This window comes from Epinephelus moara, chromosome 10 (genome assembly GCF_006386435.1).
Source record: "Epinephelus moara isolate mb chromosome 10, YSFRI_EMoa_1.0, whole genome shotgun sequence".
Taxonomy (NCBI): Eukaryota; Metazoa; Chordata; class Actinopteri; order Perciformes; family Serranidae; genus Epinephelus; species Epinephelus moara.
Genome location: NC_065515.1, coordinates 38,334,057 through 38,353,369, shown reverse-complemented (window position 1 = coordinate 38,353,369; position 19,313 = coordinate 38,334,057). Strand labels below are relative to the sequence as shown.

Genomic DNA, 19,313 nt, shown 5'->3' with positions numbered 1-19,313 from the left:
GGTACTTCTCTGCTACCAAGGACAGTCACATAAATACACACACGCGCACACACACACACACACACACACACACACAGTACTGGACTTGGCCTGTGTGGTGTGTGTATTTGTTGACAATGGAAGTACTGGGGGTTGGGTTGGCTGAGCAAGAGGTGTCAGGCACAATCCCATCTTTAGCCTGAGCAGAATGCCTACAACAGACAGCATATAGAGCACCATACAGTTAATACACACTCCTTCACTACCATCCCCATCACCACACACTGCAGTAATAAGCTCTGATCCTTTCTGATTCCCACTGTTGCATCATTTGCAACTCATGCAGTATTTTAGGTAACGCATGCACATATTATGAGGAAGCTCTGCAGTGACACGCTTCAGTTTATAACAGTATTCATTTATTCATTTCTTATGAATATGCTGTTAAAATCATGTCCGAACTTTAACATGCAGGTAATAAATCCATCTCCTCATGACTGGTTTGGGGGATGCACAGTCACTGGTTTCCCTGGTTTTACTAGGGCTTACTCATGGCTTACTGGAAGGCATCATACACAGTATTCATCACTGCCCATAAATTCAGACAACATTGAATTGACTTATACACACACAAAATATATCCCAGGCAGAGCCCACAGATCCTTTAGAAGGAGTCAGGTTTTTTTCCCCACTGGAGGAGTCATAGCTTCAACAGCAGCAGCCAAACACTGCCCCCTACTGTCTGACCTCCAATACTAACTCAGGATAAAAGGAGTGATAACATTGGCCTACATGTGACTGTATTTTAACTGTTGTCATTGCTACTTATTTTCAACATTTTCTTTCTAAACATTGCTTGTTATAAACAGCACAGTTCATAAATTTTACAAACACTCATGAAAAAGTTTCACATTTATAACTTAAATTTGGTGTTGGCAACAGTCAGTATAGGGCACTAGTGTTGTGTGATTTGGCATCATAGCAACATCTGCTACAATGTTAAAAATTCTAAATTGGAAATGAATTTTTCATTTACAGAAAAATTAAATAGTTGAATCTGTCATCATGTCCTAATTCAGAGAATACATAATTAAAGCTTGACACCACAAAGACAAAATGTATCAACTTGAAATTAAATGCCTTAAGTTGTGTGCATGCAATTTTATCTGTTTAACAGCTTGAAGAAACTGTTTCCTTTTTGTCTTTCATTTTGTTGGCATTATTTTCAGGAAGCCCGTCTTCACCCTGTTTATGTTGGGTATTCATTGTATTCAACCCAGTATTTTTGGTATTTGTACCAATAAAGTCCTCCACTGTTAGACAGTCTGGTCTGTGTGCAGCTGACGTCCAGGACTCATCTTTATTTTGTCTCAGTCTCGTGGCGTGCCAGTGCAGGAGGTAAAGTGCTCCCACAGGGGCCCTGGAAGTGGAACCTGGAAAACAAAAAGGAGTAGTTATGTCTATGCTGCAAACGTGACAGAAATTAGTGATATTTTGTGATGCCCATGTCTGATTGTGATTAAGTAAATAAAACGTACATGAAGCGCATGGTGGCCGGTGTGTCTTCCGTGTTGAATTCAGCCACAGGAACACCTCTGGCTGCCACCTGAGGAGCAAACATGGCTGCTGGATACACAATGGAGGAAGTGCCAACCTGCAGAGTGAGATTTTATTGAAAATTTGAATGAAGTGAATACCTTGACAAGTTGCATTAGCATAATTCCTACTGCAAATAATCTTATATAACATTATTTTTCCTCTTTGTTTACACACTGCACAGCTCTATTCATTTTTTCACAGATATATGTTACATATCTTTTACTGTGAATTTCTTTTATGGTATGAGGAGTTATCAAAACTTTGATAACTCCTGAGTCTGGACCAAATTTGCATGTTGTCAAAGACATTTGTGAGAAATATCAAACATTCATACAATTATAAATGAGTATGTAAAAAAAGTGGCAGGCACATAAGAAAATTTAGCAGTAGCATTGATGCACTTTATAATTTTGGTTATGAACTCTATCATGCAATCACACACACACACACACACACACACACACACACACGTACCACGAGGCAGAGGTCACAGCTGTCCAACACTCGCTCTGCTTGGCTGAGGATGTTTGAGTTCAGAGTCTCTCCAAACCAAACCACAGCTGGTCTCAGGAGACCGTGACAGCCCTTCTGCTCACACCTGAAACACACACACACACTTTGTCAAAACAAATAGCCTCATTTGAAAAGAACAGAGCACTAAAGAGAACATGAGCGCGTGACTTACCTGGGCAGCTGATCAACAGGGATCTGGGCATCAACTGTTTCTGGGTCTGGAGCTCTGAGGAGGCAGTTTGATAAATTCATGTCATTTAATACTGACACAAACTCCCTATCTGATATTTCTATTTTCCTTCATATAACAGCTACACAGGGCATTCTTCAAATACATTATAGTTAGTAAATCCAAAGCATCTTAGGTGAGATGTGGTTGACTATTTAATCTGTTTTTCACACAATAAAATAATAAAACAAACAACATGAAATACTGACCAAAAAGACACATTAGCCTGAAAACTAACATGCAAAGTAATACTTTCAATACTAATTTATTTAATTTGATCTCATTTTATTTACTAATCTTCTCCATGAATATGTTCATTCCCACTAATGTTTAAATTCAGCTTTAACACAGTGAGATGTTTAAGTCACCTTTATGACTGGAGATTTCATCAGAATTACCATTAACAGTCCGTACAGATCAGTTTTAACGTTACATGATCTGTTCAGATAAGCATTTTGAATCGCAGCACAGGACTTCTGTCATTTCATCCAGAGCAGACACTGGATTTATTAGTGGAACATTTCCGCTATTAAAAACATCCATCTTAAATGTCTGATAAGTGACAGAGTGACATTTCGTTTCGGTCACGTCATCAGGTGTTATTTAGCTGCTGACATCTGACAGACTGAAACAGACTTTTTTCTGGCATTTTGTGCTCAAATAAATATGATCAATATCTCTTCTAGCACATATTCATATTGTTAAGGACAACAGTCCTATTCAGCAAACGTCAGAGGAAGCTCTTACCCTTTGCCGTCTAGAGCGACACAGATGGGGCTCTTGTAATTGGCTGCTTCATGGCCACAGCTCATACAGCGCGTTCTAAATAGACTTCCTGGATTTACAATACAAGAGACAACAGATTAGTGCTGAAACAACTCAATTAATTAGTTAGAATTAGTTAGATGAAGAAAAGAACAAGTGCAATAACAAATTGGAGAAACCATCTCTCAATAGAGGAGGTCTACAACACCACCTATAATGCTGTCCTTTCATCCTTGCCCAGGAGATTTAACAGCTTAACCTCTAAAAACAATGGTCGTTCACAAATGGCCTCATGTGACTCTAACGACTCCAACGACCACTGTTGCAGCAGGAGTTTCAACGACCGTCGTTGACACACCATTGGAGCACTAACGAACCAGTGACATCATTGGCCTTGTGAAACCAGAAATTAAATACCTGGGTTGTTTCCACACCAGTTTGTCAGACTAGTTCCAGCCTAGTCTGACAAGCATGAACTGATGAAGCCTCTTGGATAAGAGATGAAATGTCTTCTAAGACAAAACTAATCACAATCACATCACAATTTCCAAATGTCTGAGGTGATGCCATCTAATTTACTGTTTTGTCTGACCAACAAAGAAAAGCAGCAAATCTTCAAAATTTAGAAGCTAAAATCAGACAATTTTGGCATTTTTTTGCTTGAAAAGTTACTTTTTAATTCTTAGTTGAGTGCTAGAATAGTTAAGAATACATTATTTAATCCATGCTGGTATTAGGTGTCTTCAGTGTTTTCTACTTGCCGTGTATTTCTAGCATGTTTTTGGATCCAGCACGGCAGTGGAGCTCGTCGATATTTTGAGTGATGACTGTAACTGTACGTCCCTGTTTGCTCAGTCGCTCCTCACACTCTGCGATGGCCTTGTGGGCAGGGTTGGGCTTTTTAGTCAGCATGAGCTCACGGCGGTAGTGGTAAAACTCCCAAACAAGGGAGGGATTCCTGGAGAAGGCCTCTGCCGTGGCAAGGTTCTGAAAGGTGAAAACGTGAGAAAGGGTTGTTAACCGACAAAAATCAACGCCGGTCAAAAAGTTTCTGAGAAGAAAATTATTACCTGAAGCTCTATTTTTCACAATTGTTTCAGCTTGTTGACATTCAGGCTTGATAATGGAAGACAGATGAAAGAGCTACAGAGACAACTGAGTGCAGACTCCTCTACACAGCTTCAGAAATGCAATGAAGTTCCCAATGAATTGGTGATCTCAGTTTCTAACTATTGTTAGTCACAGTAAAACTTTCAGTGCACTCCATGGATTGTCTCTGAGATGCTTAATAGATACAGACTCCTCGACCAGAGGAGGACTGTAGAGTTACTTGTTAAGTTTCTTAGCACTCTCAGCAAAGTTTCCCTTGTGAAAGATTATCACAGTTTTATGAGTCTTTCAATCATGCAATGAAATTTGTTAATATGCTGCCGTGCAGTTTTAACAAATTAAAGAGTGATAGATTGATCTGTGAAAACTGAAGCAGCAGGAGTAAAATGTTCCTTATTCTAAGGAGGATTGCCGGCTGCTATATGGATATGAGTATTGGGAGGGTAGTTTCTTACATAGTTGATGTACAAAATTAAATTACCCCTCTGGGTCTCCTACTAGTAGGTGTAGGCTGGGAAACCTCGGCGTAGACAGAGAACATGCAAGATTATTTATGTCATCTGGCCTGGGAACATCTCAAGATTGCCCAGGAGGAGCAGGAAAATGTTGCTGGGGAGAGGGACATCTGGACAACCCTGTTTAGTTGGCTGCCAATGTGACACACCCCAGGTAAGTTGCAGAAAATTATTAGATATAAATTAAAATGAATATTATTGAAAACACTCAGTTGCCAGTTTGTTGTATATACCTAGCTGAAACTAATGCAGTCTAAATACAACAGTCCTGCAATGAATCATCCCTTTATGAAGGTAATATAGTTTTTTTTCCAGACTGTTTAGACTTCACAATCATTTGAAAGGTTGCAGTCTGCGGTGCAATACAGTTCAATAAAATAATAATATGGTTGCAAACCTGTGATTGCCATGTTCTCCAGTAGCCTCCAGTTCCTCTGAAGGTGGGGACTCCACTCTCTGCACTCACCCCTGATCCAGTGATGATGGCTATATGGTTGGCCTTGGAGAAAATCTCCCTGAATGATGCCAGGTCTGAACATCAACACACCCAGAAACACAAATATATGACAGACAAATGATAATAATATAAGTTAGTGGATTTGTGGATGACTTATACTGCATAATAATTGCTCATCAGGAAGAGGAGGTAACAAAAGCGGTAACTGTAAAGAATAAAGACTACCTGAACTTGGTCTGGCCATGTCTTGGCAGCCCCGCAGTCTTTTCAGGTGGCCATGAAGGTGAGAGTTTATGAGGCCTCTACAGGTGAGCTGGCGCACGATCATTGGATTTTGGCTACTAGGGAAAAAAGTATGACTGTATTCACAATGGAAATAAACACTTTATGCAACCAGTGTGAGTACTGGTTTTACAGTTGATACGTTTGCACACGTTATTTTCTTCAAATAACTGCAAGCCAAAGGAGCAACAATATGTATATATATTATGATTGTCACTTCTGGCCGCCATCTTTGTTTGTATGAACAAAAAAAATAGGAAAACGAGAATTTTTGTTTGTTTGTTGCACAGCTGTTGTTTCACTCTAAACTATTGTTCTGACAGCATGGAAATGCTTTTAAGACTGAGGTGAGAGTCTCTAAATAGCCACACAAAGGTTTTCTTCAAAGTTTGACTAGTTTTTATCTTTCACTAAAACATTTGCTAAGGTCTGCCAAAGTCTCGTGATGTAAAAGCGACCTGGTGCTAGCTCACACTGTGGTGATTTTTGTTCTCAGGAAGGTCACTGAGGCTTTATAAAGCTAAAAGGTCACCTAAGCACAAAACTAGCCTGCTAACGTTACTTAATTATATCTAACAGTTACCAATGAGACATGTGCAAGGGCATTGCAATAGATTAATTCAGTATCACACTAACGTTAGTAAATACTACGATAGTTTTCTTGCGCAATAACAAGCATGGACCTTCCTTAACCGTATTTAACAAAAGCTGTCGATAGCTAGCGTTGACATATGCTAGCTAGCTGAGCTAACAGCTGGTGAGCACATTTAACGGAAGCTAGCTAGCGCTACAAAGCCATTGACGACATTACGCTGTGAAGGCAATGTGGTGTGCCCATGGCTGTATATGTATTTCCAGGGATGAGTCGTGGGACCTTTGTTAGAGCTGTATTTTCCTAACGCTCCCTGACTAACGGTAGCTACCTGGAGCCAGGACCATCAGCTGAAGGAGGCAGGAACTGTGTCGTTGTTATCTGTCATTCACCAGCTCAGCAGCTGTAGTTAGTGGATTGGTTTAGCTGTGAGGGAATGAGCCTATGAGGAGGGTCAGCGAGGTAAAAAACAACCCCACCAACAACAACATATGACCAGCAGAGGGAGCAATTGCACTAATGTAGCCTAGTCTTTTTACTGTATGTGTAATAATGTTTTTAAGTAACATTGACCACCAAAGAGACATCACTGTGGGCAGAAAATACAGCTTCTTGTAGGCCTACTTTTGAACTTTTTTAGTTTGCTCGTAATAACTACATATTTAATGTGCTTCCTCATTTACTTTTATTCATAAAAGAAGAGTACTCACATCTTACAGTTGAGTAAAAGTAGCAATACAGTGAAATACTGTGTTAAAGTAAAAATCCTGCATTCAAATGTTACTTAACTAAAACTACATAAGTATTAGCATCAAAATGTACTTAAACATACTTATTATGCAGAATTGCCTGTTTCTGAATAATGTTCAGTGATATTATTGATTATAATCACTGATGCATTAATGTGTACATTCTGTCAGTACTGCTGCTGGTAAAGTGATTTTTATATTTTTCTTATATAGCCTGGGTAGCTTGGGTATTTTACCAATGGATCAATAAAGTCTTATCTTAATTTATAATAATACATCAGAATTTATTTGTTGGAAATTTTTTGTATTATTAGTCTGAATCAGAATCAAATAAATGTAGTGGAGTCAGACGTATCATGTTTCCCTCTGAAATGTGGTGAAGTAGCAGAAATGGAAATACTCAAGTAAAGCACTAGTACCTCAAGTCCTTCAATATACAGTTACATTCCGCCACTGACCATAGCTGCCAATCACAAAATAGTTCATATTTACATTAAATCACCGTCCCTTGAGTGTGAATTCTTACTCAAATAACAGTGAACCCATTGAACCCATTTATAATCATTTTTTACTCTTCATTCTCCACTAGAGGCCAGCATTGGATAAACAGAGTATAAAGCACAACATTAACACAGGAATATATTATGGTGTTTCTACTATGATCATTCTGTGTGACCTGAGATTGATTGACAGACTGGTTAATTACTCAAGCAGTCCCAGTGGGTATATTTCAGTGTTCCAGCAGCCAGATCACACAAACAGATGAGGCACGCAAGAATAATATTATATGTTTTAGCTGGTATGAGACTTTACTAACATTACAATTTCCCTTTTTGTACTACTAAACTCAAGTGCTCTTTCAATTGGTCAAGGCAAAGGCCTTTTCCACAGTTTCTATCCCTGTAGTCCTACTCCTGCTCCATATAGGGAGTGTTAGATAATACTGTACAAGAGCTGGCTTTTTTAAAAGAAAAAGCAGCTACAGTGTTTAGTCTATATAGATTTTGACAGTAACATTATTGATAAAACTGACAATGCCATTGTCAAAATACCATGGGTGTTCTTATGGAATATATAAGTTTGGTATTTTTCTTGTCTTTATTTACTCCATTATCTGTAATTACAACATATGTTTTTGTCAAACTTTGAATGCATTTCTATTGGCCAGTCATACAGGTGCTGTTAAACTTAAAGACAAAGCTATTGGCCTGTGATGTCAGAAAGCTTCTCTCAAAGAGCCATATGATGATTTGTTTGCTCAAATCAGAATTTAAAGGTTTGACATTTCTTTAAAATAACTTTAAAGAAAGTGCTTGTAACTGGGGCATTGTCCTAAGTGTAAAGATGTGAGATTGGCTATATATTTGCAACCAGCAGGAAAGAAATGTTTTGCAAAATATGACCAAAATGGTCCAAACTGCACACAAGCATGTTTGGATTCTGGATAATGACTACTATGAGTGCTTTAATTCACTAATGGCATTTCAGTATTAAGTGTGAGCTTTACTTTTGTGTTTGTTTTTCCTACAAGAGTGACTTTAAAGGCTGACTCATCCTGAGAATCTCAAGATGTGTGCTGCAAGAAATGATTATTTTCATTATTAATGCTAGATGCTGGAGATTATTTGTAGATCATCTTTTTAAAAAAAAAAAAAAAAAAAATCAGTTAACTAATCGGCCTAATACATGTCAAATAATAGTGATAATGCAATCTCAAATTCCCAGACCCCATGGTGACATCTTCAGAGTGCTTAGTTTGTTAGACTAACAGGCTGAAACCCAAATATAGCTATTAGTAAAAAAACGAAGAAAAAAAAAGCCACAAATTCTAACATTTGAGAAGCTGGAACCAGGTTGTTTTTGCTTGATAGGCTAAATGTCATTTTAATCAATTAGTGGTCGATTAATTTTCTGTCACTTGACTAAATAATTAATTGACTAATTATCGTCTCTCCTGTAGATATAAGCCACACAGGAAAGGTGAAATCCAGTGACTGATGTGAATGTGCTGTGTTGCTTGTATTGGCCTGTGTGTTCTGAGCGTGGAATTGGAGCTGTAGCAGGTGGAGCTAAAAAAAAGAAAGGATCAGAAGCTCATCAAGCCTACCATCTCTCCTTCTCCCTCACTCTTTCCCCTCCTACCCTCCATAGCCATTACAATAGCCCGCCCCCCTCCTACACCGTCTGCCCGGGCGGGTGCACGAGTGGCTGCTGCGGCGCCGAGTCTCTCGCAGTCCCGCCGGTCGCCAGTGGACGCTGCCCGGCTGGCCGAACATGGCGGCGGCCCCGGAGGAGGAGGTAGACCGCAGACCGATCCGGAGGGTCCGGTCCAAGAGTGACACGCCTTACATCAACGAGGCGAGGATCTCTCTGCACCTGGAGACAGGTAGGCAGCCAGCCAGCGACACGGATGCTCCCCACTCCATGTCGGGGCGTGTTAGCAGTCCCCACGGGGGAATATTATAGGGAATCGGTGTTCGCTGTGAGAGAAATTGCTTCATCGTTTACTGACAGTTCCCACGCATCAGCATGACTTTGGGCTTTCATTGTGCAGCTCTGGCGGTACCCATGGTGCTCAGCTGCACCTGGGTGTATGATAACCACACAGTGACTCACGGACTGAGAGATGAGCTGGGAGAGAATTTCCCACACATAGGCTGGCTTTTATTCCAACTATGCATGTGATATGCGGTCTGCGGTGCACGGCTAGGTATTGGGAATGTAATTATCCCCGTAAGACGATTGATTGCTATTGCTCCAACCAGACTCCGCCTTGATTGTCGGCTGCAGTGAAATGCTGTGCGAACTTGGCCGCCTCTGGCTACTCATTTAAAATGCAGTTGTTATTATTGCATTTGGAGTAGGGTGAGGAATGGATGCTCCGGCATGCCACATCCTCGCCCTAATGTGATGTCTTAATCCCAGTTAGTGTGCACGAAAACAGGGGAGATAAGTTATTGTTTCCTTTTGTTGCCATGGTCACGATGGTACGCTGTCACGGAGCCTGGATCATCGGCATCATGGTATGGATTTACAGCCGGATCCATGTTCATTTTTTTTGTCTTTTTCTTTTTTTTTTTAAAATAAGCTCTTTCTCCTATGAAAATCCCTCCTCATCCTCGAGGCAGGCTGCTTTTATATCACATCAGTGCGGAGCTGTCCACTGCCCCTCGGTGCTGAATATGCCACATAGAATAGGCGAACAGAGCCCGGAGGATTTGTATGGAATCGGCATTCCTTTATTGGTGATCATCCAAATTACATATATGAGAGTGCTGTCTGTTTTTTAATGGGCTACTGCATCCGAATTGTGTTCGACCCTCCCCCAGAACTGGCCGATGTGACAAATCCTAGTCACATGGTGCTGTATAGGCTGGCAGTCTAGGCTAGACTCAAGCCTATATTTTCCATTTCAGACAGATGCCAATTGCAGAAAATTCCCCTGCCTGACTATTGTTCTGCTTTGTCTTAATTTTCCACCACCAGTCTGTTGGACATGTAGCATGCAATGTCTTAGTCAGTAATGATTCAGTCAAAGCTCTATAGTTAAACAGAATTTTAATGCAAAGGTTAGTGTGTAAAATAATGTGTAGATGTGTTTTATTATTTTAAGCCTGTGTTGTTTTTGCCTCCAGCAAAGGTGAGAATGTGTGTTCAGAGCAGCCTTACATAAATCTTAATGAGATCAGGATTTACTCACTTTTTTTTAGCCTGCTTAGACCTTTATGACTCATAGTGCTCAGACCCACCTACCCATAATCTCTCTCAGCTGCCCTCTCTCTGGCCCTCAACAATCTTCCTCTCCATTTTGTTTCCTATTAAATGCAGCACCTCCTCTTAGCGAGATTAGCCGAGCCTTCCCAATATGAGTAACACTATTCTTTCTTGGAGCTTTGTGTCAGGCTTTCCATCAGGCATGGCTTGGATCTGAAGGAGGGAGGGAGGGGGGGGACTCTGCTGTGTCTTGCTAACAGTGCTGCTCCTGGCTATTAGCTGAAAACAGAGCGGGCAGGCTGCAGCTGCATGAGGCTGGTGTGGCATCATCAAGAATCCAGCAGGCACTGCCAGCTACGTCAGGAGAGGGATATTTGTCTTCACACCTTTTTCTTGAACTGCCAAGCATTCTTGATTTCTTTCCTTCCCTTTCTCTTTCTTTTCCCCCCAAAATTGCTTTGGTCTAATCTCATATTTTTTCAGCCATCTGCCCACCCACTCCCTCCATTCCCATTTACTTCATGTTTGTGTGTTTAGCTGCTGTTGTTTTGCATAAATCCAGCCCACTCTTTTCTTTGATGTGTGTCACCATTCATATGTGACAAATATCCATGCCATCTTCAGTGTGCATGTGTGTGTGATTGCCTGGTGTGTGTGTGTGTGTGTGTGTGTGTGTGTGTGTGTGTGTGTGTGTGTGTGTGTGTGTGTGTGTGTGTGTGTGTGTGGGNTGCTCTCTTGAGCTCAACCTTGTTTAGCCACATTCTGTGCTGAACCATGAGGTGATTTCACTACAGTTTGTTTCTTTGCTATCAGTGCAGAATCATCTCTCCGCTACTTGTTTGTGTTGTACTCCAGGCCTTCATTGATGATTTTTATTAGTATCAAAACAGTTTGGGGAAAACAAACAGCAATTTTAAAGAATAAAACATGTACATAATCACAGATCTTGAAGTCTCCTAAACCAATACATAGAGAAACTGTGAAGAGTGGCATTTTCTACCCTTTTGAACCCCAATTTAGTCCTCACATTTCCTCTTAAGTGACTTTATAGTTCTTGGAGCTATATTTGTATTATTTAACCAAGTGAAATATTTGTTATTAGCATTAATAAAAACCTTCAGAGGGTTGAGGTCTGGGACAATGAATGAGTTGTTGAAGAATATGGCGTAGACATGCCAGATTGCTTTTCATTCCCTGTTTCCAACCAACAGTCGACATGTTTTTTTCTTTTATCCAATTCATTGGATTCTTTTGATTGTTAAGTAACCTTAACCAAGTAGTTTTATGCCAAACACAAAATCTAAACACTTAGGTTTTATACTGAACCAAACTCAAACACTCATAAATGGTCATATGAATAATTGTTGAAGCAGTCATTTGTAAGGATTTTGAATGATGCTGACAAGCAATGTTGTCTCGCAGATGGGATGTCAGATCAGAGAACACTTGTCATTTCAGAAAGCAATGACAAATCATCTAATTAGCCGTTCAGTTTGGAAGAGAGATTAAAGCTGCAGCAATCTATTTGTGTTCTATTTGACAACAACTTGTCAGACAGATGATTTATTATGGCTTTTGGACACTGTAATGGCTAATGCGTTGGCAAACGTTTGCCTACTTAGACATCCAGCAAAAACGGTGCAACATAAATGTTAATTGTGAATCGTATTTGTCCACCTGATCATTTTGAATTAAATGTTCACTTTTCTTCTGGCTCTGGTTTCTCTCCTGAGAAAAATATGTGGCTCTTTAGCTGCTAGATTTTCTTCTTTCTTCACCAGCTACTTTCTAATTTTGTCTATCCACTGTTTGGTGCTGAGCAGGTAGTTCACAGTGTCAGAGCTTGTGTCTGGAAAATTGCTACTAAAAACAAGACTTATGAGAGTAGTGGACTTCCATAAAACCAAAACAACGAGCTAAAAGAGGCTAAAAAAGCTCTGTAGAGCCCAGAGTTGGGTTTGTCACCACAAGTGACCCCTTTCACTTTATGCAGTTTATTTAATTCAATGTTAGTATAAAAATATTAATTAATGCAGCATTAAAGTAAAGTCCTCTGGGTTCGAGCAATGATTCTCAAGTACAGCATGTATTTGTTATAATAGACCAACCAGTCAGTCATGATTGAGCAAGTTACTAAGAATAACCTCAAACTGAAAACTCTTGCAAAATTGTTTTATGCTTATTTATGAGCCCACATCCATTTCAAAGCCTGGCACTCCTGCTGCACTCCCTTATTCTGAGCCAGTCCAGATCCCAGGAAGCGCAGCTCCGATCCAGCAATGTAAATCCAGGTCAGCTCAGTAAGAGCTTAGCCCTTCTCACAAAGACCAAGACGCAGGCATTACCACGCTCTCATTCAAACACAGAGAGTTCTAATAAAGACCTGAATGAAAGACTGAGACAGAGAGGTCTTAAATGAGAGGAGGTAGAGGAGCAGGAAGAGTCTGAGGAGGAGGACAGGGTGGCAGGATGGAGGCTTTTTTAAGTTGTGGCAACATAAAGACTGGCACAGTGAAAAAGAAACAGAGTTGGCTCTCATCCATAGAATATGGTGGGAACGGTGCACACACATACCTCCCACTCTCTAAGTGATACTCTTTTGTCTCTCTCCTGCATGCACATACATCAACAGTGCTATCTGCATACATTAGCCAGGCCTTGAGCAGCAGAATGGTAGAACTACCTGGGCAGAATACAAAAGGGACACACGGAGGAAGCATGACAGCTTTAAATGCAGAGGAGTACTTCCTGCCTTGCTGCCTCCCACCAAACATACAAAACCCCTCACTCTTCCTCCGCTGGCACGCGGGTTCATCCATTCAGCTCAGACAAGCTAACCATTGTGTTCAGAGAGAAAACCTGAGCCAGGGAAGGCGTCTGACTCAGACTGAAGTTGACAATCAAGATAGTGGGAACGTATCATAGCCTCTGTGATGTCACAGTACAGGAGCACTAAAAAGTTTGGGATAAAGGAAATGACCCCTGTGTATAATCTATGAGGTGTTAAAAATCTGTAACATCAGATCATGACATTTACCTTCACATGCTTACTGTGCAAGTGTTCCTCTCATATTTATGTCTGCCATAGTTACAGTATGAGCATCACGGTGGTGCTGTGGTCAGCACTGTTTTCTGTGTGGAGTTTGCACATTCTCCTTGTGTCAGCCACAAATTGCTATTGGTGTTATTGTGAGCCTGAATGGTGTTCTGCCGCTATGTGTCAGCCCTGTGATGGTCTGGAGACCTGTTTTCTGTCTTGACCTGTCAGACCAGTGTCAGCTGGGATGGGATGGCGTTAGTGTACTCAGTTTGCAGCTATGACACAAATCATTGCACTTTTGTACTGACAGGAACAGATATAATACATAAGTGCTGACAGGTGGCAATCAGATCAGTTTAGTTTTCTTGTGAACAAAGTTTCTGTTTACATGTATTGTTCTTCACCCAAATGCACTGTATATGTGATTGAGGTCTAACAAATGTGTTTAAGTAATTCCCGTCCTCATTAAACATTAGCAGTCATTGTGCATTTTAAAACCTGCCTTGTTTGAATCCATCTTAGCTAACCAGCAGTCTTCTTCTTCCCTGCCTTTGTTGGCTCATTGCTGTATTTCTTGACTTATTACAGCCATCTGTTGATCTGTAGACACAATGTGAAACCATTGGCTGCACCGGGTTTCACCCCACCCATGTGTACTACCACATGCGTGCCCCTCGTGCGCAAGACACAAATAAAACCCACACATTTAAGATTTTCCCAGAGGTGTCTTACCATCTTTTGTTATTTGTTTAAACATTTTTGCAGCTATGAGAAGCTCCTCTTGTTCCTCTGCCTGTCGCACTGTGAGAAATATGTACCGTACATAATTAGCACACTCAAAATTCTAGTTTTTTGTAGATGCATTATTTTAAGTGTGCTAAATTTTGGTACCACTTTATAAGGCACCCTTTAGTGATCAATGGCTTTATTAAAGGTTAATAGATCCTTAGTGCTTTATGGGTTAGTAATAAGCTAATACAGTGCTACTGTAAGAACATGTTTTTGTCTGACATTACTTTTGTATTAATTTTGTCACTTCCAGTAAATTTCCTCCCAAGGTTAGCCTTTAGAATAGAACTGGGACACAGTTTCTGTGATTTTTGTTTCCCTGAATGCCTTTTGACGGCCCTCAGACAGCGTGTCTGAACTTGTTGTATTCATCACCCATATGTCAGGGAGGGCTAAAGTGATAGTAATACTAGTCGCATACCAAGAGAGGACACATTTCCAGCTGAGATAAAGCAAAAGTTTCGTGTGGGTGCATTGCATTATGGGCTGTTGAAGTAGTCTGTCACTGGAGAAAAATTTCTCTGACTTCTGTATATGGATTTCTTCCTGGATGAATGTTAGAAGATAGAGTGTTGTTGATGTTTTTGAAGTTTGTATTTCTTTTTCTTTTAGAACTCACTGGCATCTGTACTGTAGCATCTGTGATGGAACCCTGGAAGGGATTTTTTATGCCTCTGCGCCTGCAACAGCAGTGACCAGTGGCAATATGTTTTTGGGTTGTCCATCCATCCCATTCTCGAGAACACAACATCTCAAGAATGGCTGGAGGGAATTTCTTCAAATTTGGCATAAACCTTTACTTGGACTTAAGAATTCATACGTTAATTATGACATAATTTCATACAAATGTCAAATGTACCTAAAGGGACAAAGATCAGCTTCACTGTGACATCATGTTCTGCAAAAACACTTTTCTGGCCATCATTTAACTTCATATCTCAGGAACAGAAGGGGAGACATTTGGTCAGATACTGAATTGATGACACTGATCTTGAGTGTCTATGTTTCAGAATTTGTTGCTTCTTTTCAGCAACATCCATATTTGAAGCATGTCTGCTGTCATGGCTACAATTTAATGTGATATCATTTTTCTCACTCCACCACAAAGTCATTGGTTTTGCTGATTTTGAGCTTTAGGTGTTTGTCATTGCACGTGAGAACTGTGTACTCCTCTGTAAAAATAATTTCTGAGTGAAGACAGCATGTTTCTCACTGGAAATTATTTGTACATGTAAACAACAATACAGTAATAACTTCCATAACCTTTTATTAAATTCTTCGAGAGTCTTCAATATTTATAGAGTTTGGACAGACATGGATGAAAACTACAGCTTGTTGGCAGAGACATACAATTGTGAGGCGGTAATCCTAGCTTTAGCATGAGTTTATTCCCCTTATCTTTGTCAGTTTCTGAACCCAAGAACCTTAAATTGGCCAACAGATTATCATGCAAATGGGTGGTGGAGGTTGCATCACCATAGCTGTTGTTTATAGACTGAGACAGCTGTCAGTCAAAGAAACACACCACCTCTCATCTAGTTAACACCATGTGACTTTGTATTTTAAAAGAGAGGGAGTTCAAGTCACTTCAGCACAGCCTGAGATAAAATTCTGGGGTTTTGCTCGAGCCCATTTAATCAATAACAAGGGCCAATGTCATTAGCTGATTACTGATATGTTACATGTTGAAGAAATCTCAGTAAATAAATGTTTTCAGGTTGCAGTTTTACAGATATCTCACTGTATTTGTTCTTTTTTTAGCTATGGTTATTATTTTTAACTTAATTTTCAAAATGACTAGAATACTGTTTTGTATTGACTCTTGCTTTATATTTACTGTCCTCTGATGTCTACTGTTTTGTATCTTTGATGCAGACGTTACATGTGCAACTATTAACTATCTGGCTTTAGTATAATGTAAAAAATTTTCTCAACAAAAATTCCTTAAAATGATTGTATTTATGCACAAAGCAAATACAAGGCAGCATATCTATATTCATTTTTTTTTTTTAACTCTTCTACTACTTTTTGCAAATTCTGTGTCCTCACAAATTTAAGTCAGGCTCATGTCAGGCTATTTCTTTGTGCATGGTGCATTCTGTAATGTCATTTTCTGGTTCCTAATCCCTTATTGGTTGCCTGCTGTGTACTCCTCCTCATTTCATAGTCAGTCTGTGAGCCTGTCTTTGATATTTGTCCCCCCCTGTGGTTGCTTTTAAGTGTGCCCCCTTGTGGCACTTAACCTGTGGGGTTAGCTGCAGGAGTTGTCCTCAGGCAGAGAACACACATACACATCCAAACCACAAAATGCAGACATCACCAGGAGCTGTTACAGCGTTTTAGATTTGTTTGTTTGTTTCTTTCCTTAAGTATGCTGTCTGTGTTGGTGAAGGCCACCTATCAAAACAGATGAGCTGCATACAGGAGACAGAGAGAGGGAGAAGAGAGGGGTGACTCATATCCCGGTGATATGCCAAGTCTCACATTCACACATTTACAGGAATGCACACACACACACACACACACACACACACACACAAACACAACCACACACATACACGAGCTCCTACAGGCTCTGCTGTTCTGTCACTTTATATTAATTCAGCACATAGCGGGTCCAGTCACAGAGAGGAGGGAGGGAGGGAGGGACGGGGGGTGTTGAGGCTTTTGAACAATGAATGGCAGCGAGCAAGAAAGAGATCAAGAAACAGTAGGAAGAAGAGAAAACATTGAACTTTTTGTTGCCTTTGAACTCACAGACTTCCTTTGTCCTTCCTCATCACATCACACCTTATTTAACTCTGTTCCCCCGTGTTTGTTGCTGTGTTGATGCTGACACTTTTCTAGACAGACAGAGGAAGAAAAAGAGACCAAACCAGACACAGAGGCTCATGTTGTCTCACAAAAACAGTGTGAAACCAAGTTTTTTTATATTCAACATTGTGTTCGATTTTATTTATATAGCTCAAAATCACACATTTGCCTTAAAGGGATTCACAGTTTATACAGCACATGACATCCTCTGTCTTTAGACCATTGATTTCAATATGAAAATACTCCACTCCCCGACAAGAAAATTGCGAAAAAAGAGGAGCTACAAAGGAGATTTCCTTCTTTCCATGGCTCTCTTGCCTCAGCATATTAAGTAAGTTACTCATGTGACTGAATATACATTGCATAAATACAGTAGCTACATACACTTTCTGAATAAAATTGCAAAGTCAAAACTTAATTCTTTCTAAACACACCACACCCTAACTCTATCATGATATTTGATATCACAAAACATGACAGAGGATATTGTACATGCTTCTTCTAGTCTTGAGCTTAGGAACCCTAGGCCTGAAAAATGTTGGAGGCTGGAGGCTCACTGACTCCTTATGGGCATGTGTCGTTTACAGCAACAAATTAAATTAACTAAAATTAATCAATTGTTTGTCAACTGGTTAATCCATCAATCAATTTTCTGCCTCTTATCTAGTTCCAGGTCATGGTAGTTGATTAATTATGTCACAAGAAACTAAGGATGAACTGATGTTCCATCGTTATTTGAAGGGTATGAGGGTATTACTGTGAAAAAGGTGTTTAATTGCATTCAATGACGTGTTAAAAAGGTCTGATAATAATGACATATCGCCAGACAGACAGTCTATCAGAGTGTTTATGCACATCCTGGAGTGAGGATGATGAGAATTTTGTCGATTTAGCACAGTTTATCCACTGGAAGCCAGAGGAAGCAGCCTCTCTTTGCCCCACCTGACTTCCTGCTTGTCTACTGAAGAGTGATGCTGTGAAGTCTGGTAGAGTTAGTAACTGGGCAGTGTCCCTGCTGTGTGGCTAAATGGCAGAGGGAGTCTGTTTTAGACTCCAAGCAGCAGGTCTCCACCTCTCCTGTCTCAGCAGCAGAGCAGCACATTAACTTTGCATACTAAATCTCTGTCAGGACTGTAGTCTCAGTTCGGGGCCCAAATTAGCAGCAGCGTCATCAAAGCCCAGAGGATGATTAATACTTTTTGCCTGATGGAGATAGAAGCCCAGATGGGATGAGGAGGTGATACAGTTTGTGGGGTAATGGATAGTCATCAGAAATAGACGAGAGGGAAGGTTATGTGGTCGTCCAGTATGACATTAATCATATAGACAGTAATGACCATGAATTTAAAACCTCTTAACACAGGAGGAGGATAGGTTGGGTTTTATTTGCTTGAGACTTCAGTCATTCGCCCAAAACAGTGGAGAGGAGTGGAATGTCATATTCATAGCATCAATAAACTCAACAGCAGTGGATCTTTGCAGAATCAATGTCCCGGTCTTTCAGAATAATTGTAAGACTATTGCTTTTGTAGAAAGTAGTTCCTATGAAATCTATCCACTGTGAGATTTATGGATTTTTCAGAGTAACTGGGGCTTTGTTTCTGGAAAGTCACAAGTTTGCCTCAAGGGTTTTACAACTTGTACAGAATAAAATGCTATTTATCCTTCAACCTGTTGATATGAATAAAGTAAAATAAAAACAGTGCTGCATGAACATAGCAGACAGAACTTGAAATAAAAATGTACACCTTCTTCTTTCGGCTGTTCCCTTTAAAGGGAAATTTCGGTTTATTTCAACCTGTCTCCTATCGTCCTAAATTTGTTTCAAGTGACTAGTGACATAAAAATAATAGTTAGCATGTTAGCCGTTAGCCTAGATACAGCCGGGGCGCATAGTAGCGTCAGACCTGTTAAAACGTAAGTGAACGGGCAACCTTCAAGTGCAAAGTTAGTCCACTAAACAAGCTTTTTATATAAAATTTTTAGAAATATATCTCGCGAGCTCTAGATAAAGCCCAGCTGGATACTACTCCAGGTGGAGGTGTCTCGTCCTCAGTCACATCCAGACCTTGAAAATAAGGCTGCAACCGGTCCCATTCCTTGCAACAGAGGCATTCCTCTTCTGTGGGCACTGGGGCACAGCATTCACAGGTACACCACCAATCT

General features: G+C 40.2%; 2 protein-coding genes across 2 annotated transcripts in view; one reads left to right on the top strand and one right to left on the bottom strand.

Moving 5' to 3' along the window:
* Nucleotides 1–376: 376 nt before the first annotated feature.
* Nucleotides 377–6,467, bottom strand: LOC126397066 (NAD-dependent protein deacylase sirtuin-5, mitochondrial-like). Its single transcript, XM_050055543.1, has 9 exons — nt 6,373–6,467; nt 5,393–5,508; nt 5,108–5,241; nt 3,843–4,072; nt 3,068–3,151; nt 2,264–2,317; nt 2,053–2,176; nt 1,518–1,633; nt 377–1,412 (listed from the first exon to the last, which is right to left on the bottom strand). Exons 2-9 carry the CDS (start codon nt 5,493–5,495, stop codon nt 1,340–1,342), a joined length of 918 nt encoding a protein of 305 aa, XP_049911500.1. The 5' UTR covers nt 5,496–5,508; nt 6,373–6,467; the 3' UTR covers nt 377–1,339.
* A 2,546-nt stretch (nt 6,468–9,013) lies between these two features.
* The window catches only part of phactr1 (phosphatase and actin regulator 1), a 38,607-nt gene continuing 28,307 nt past the window's right edge, over nt 9,014–19,313 (top strand). The window contains exon 1 of the mRNA XM_050055238.1: nt 9,014–9,176. Within this exon, the coding sequence (XP_049911195.1) occupies nt 9,065–9,176 (112 nt within the window). The 5' untranslated portion in view covers nt 9,014–9,064. The remainder of the gene's footprint in view (nt 9,177–19,313) is intronic.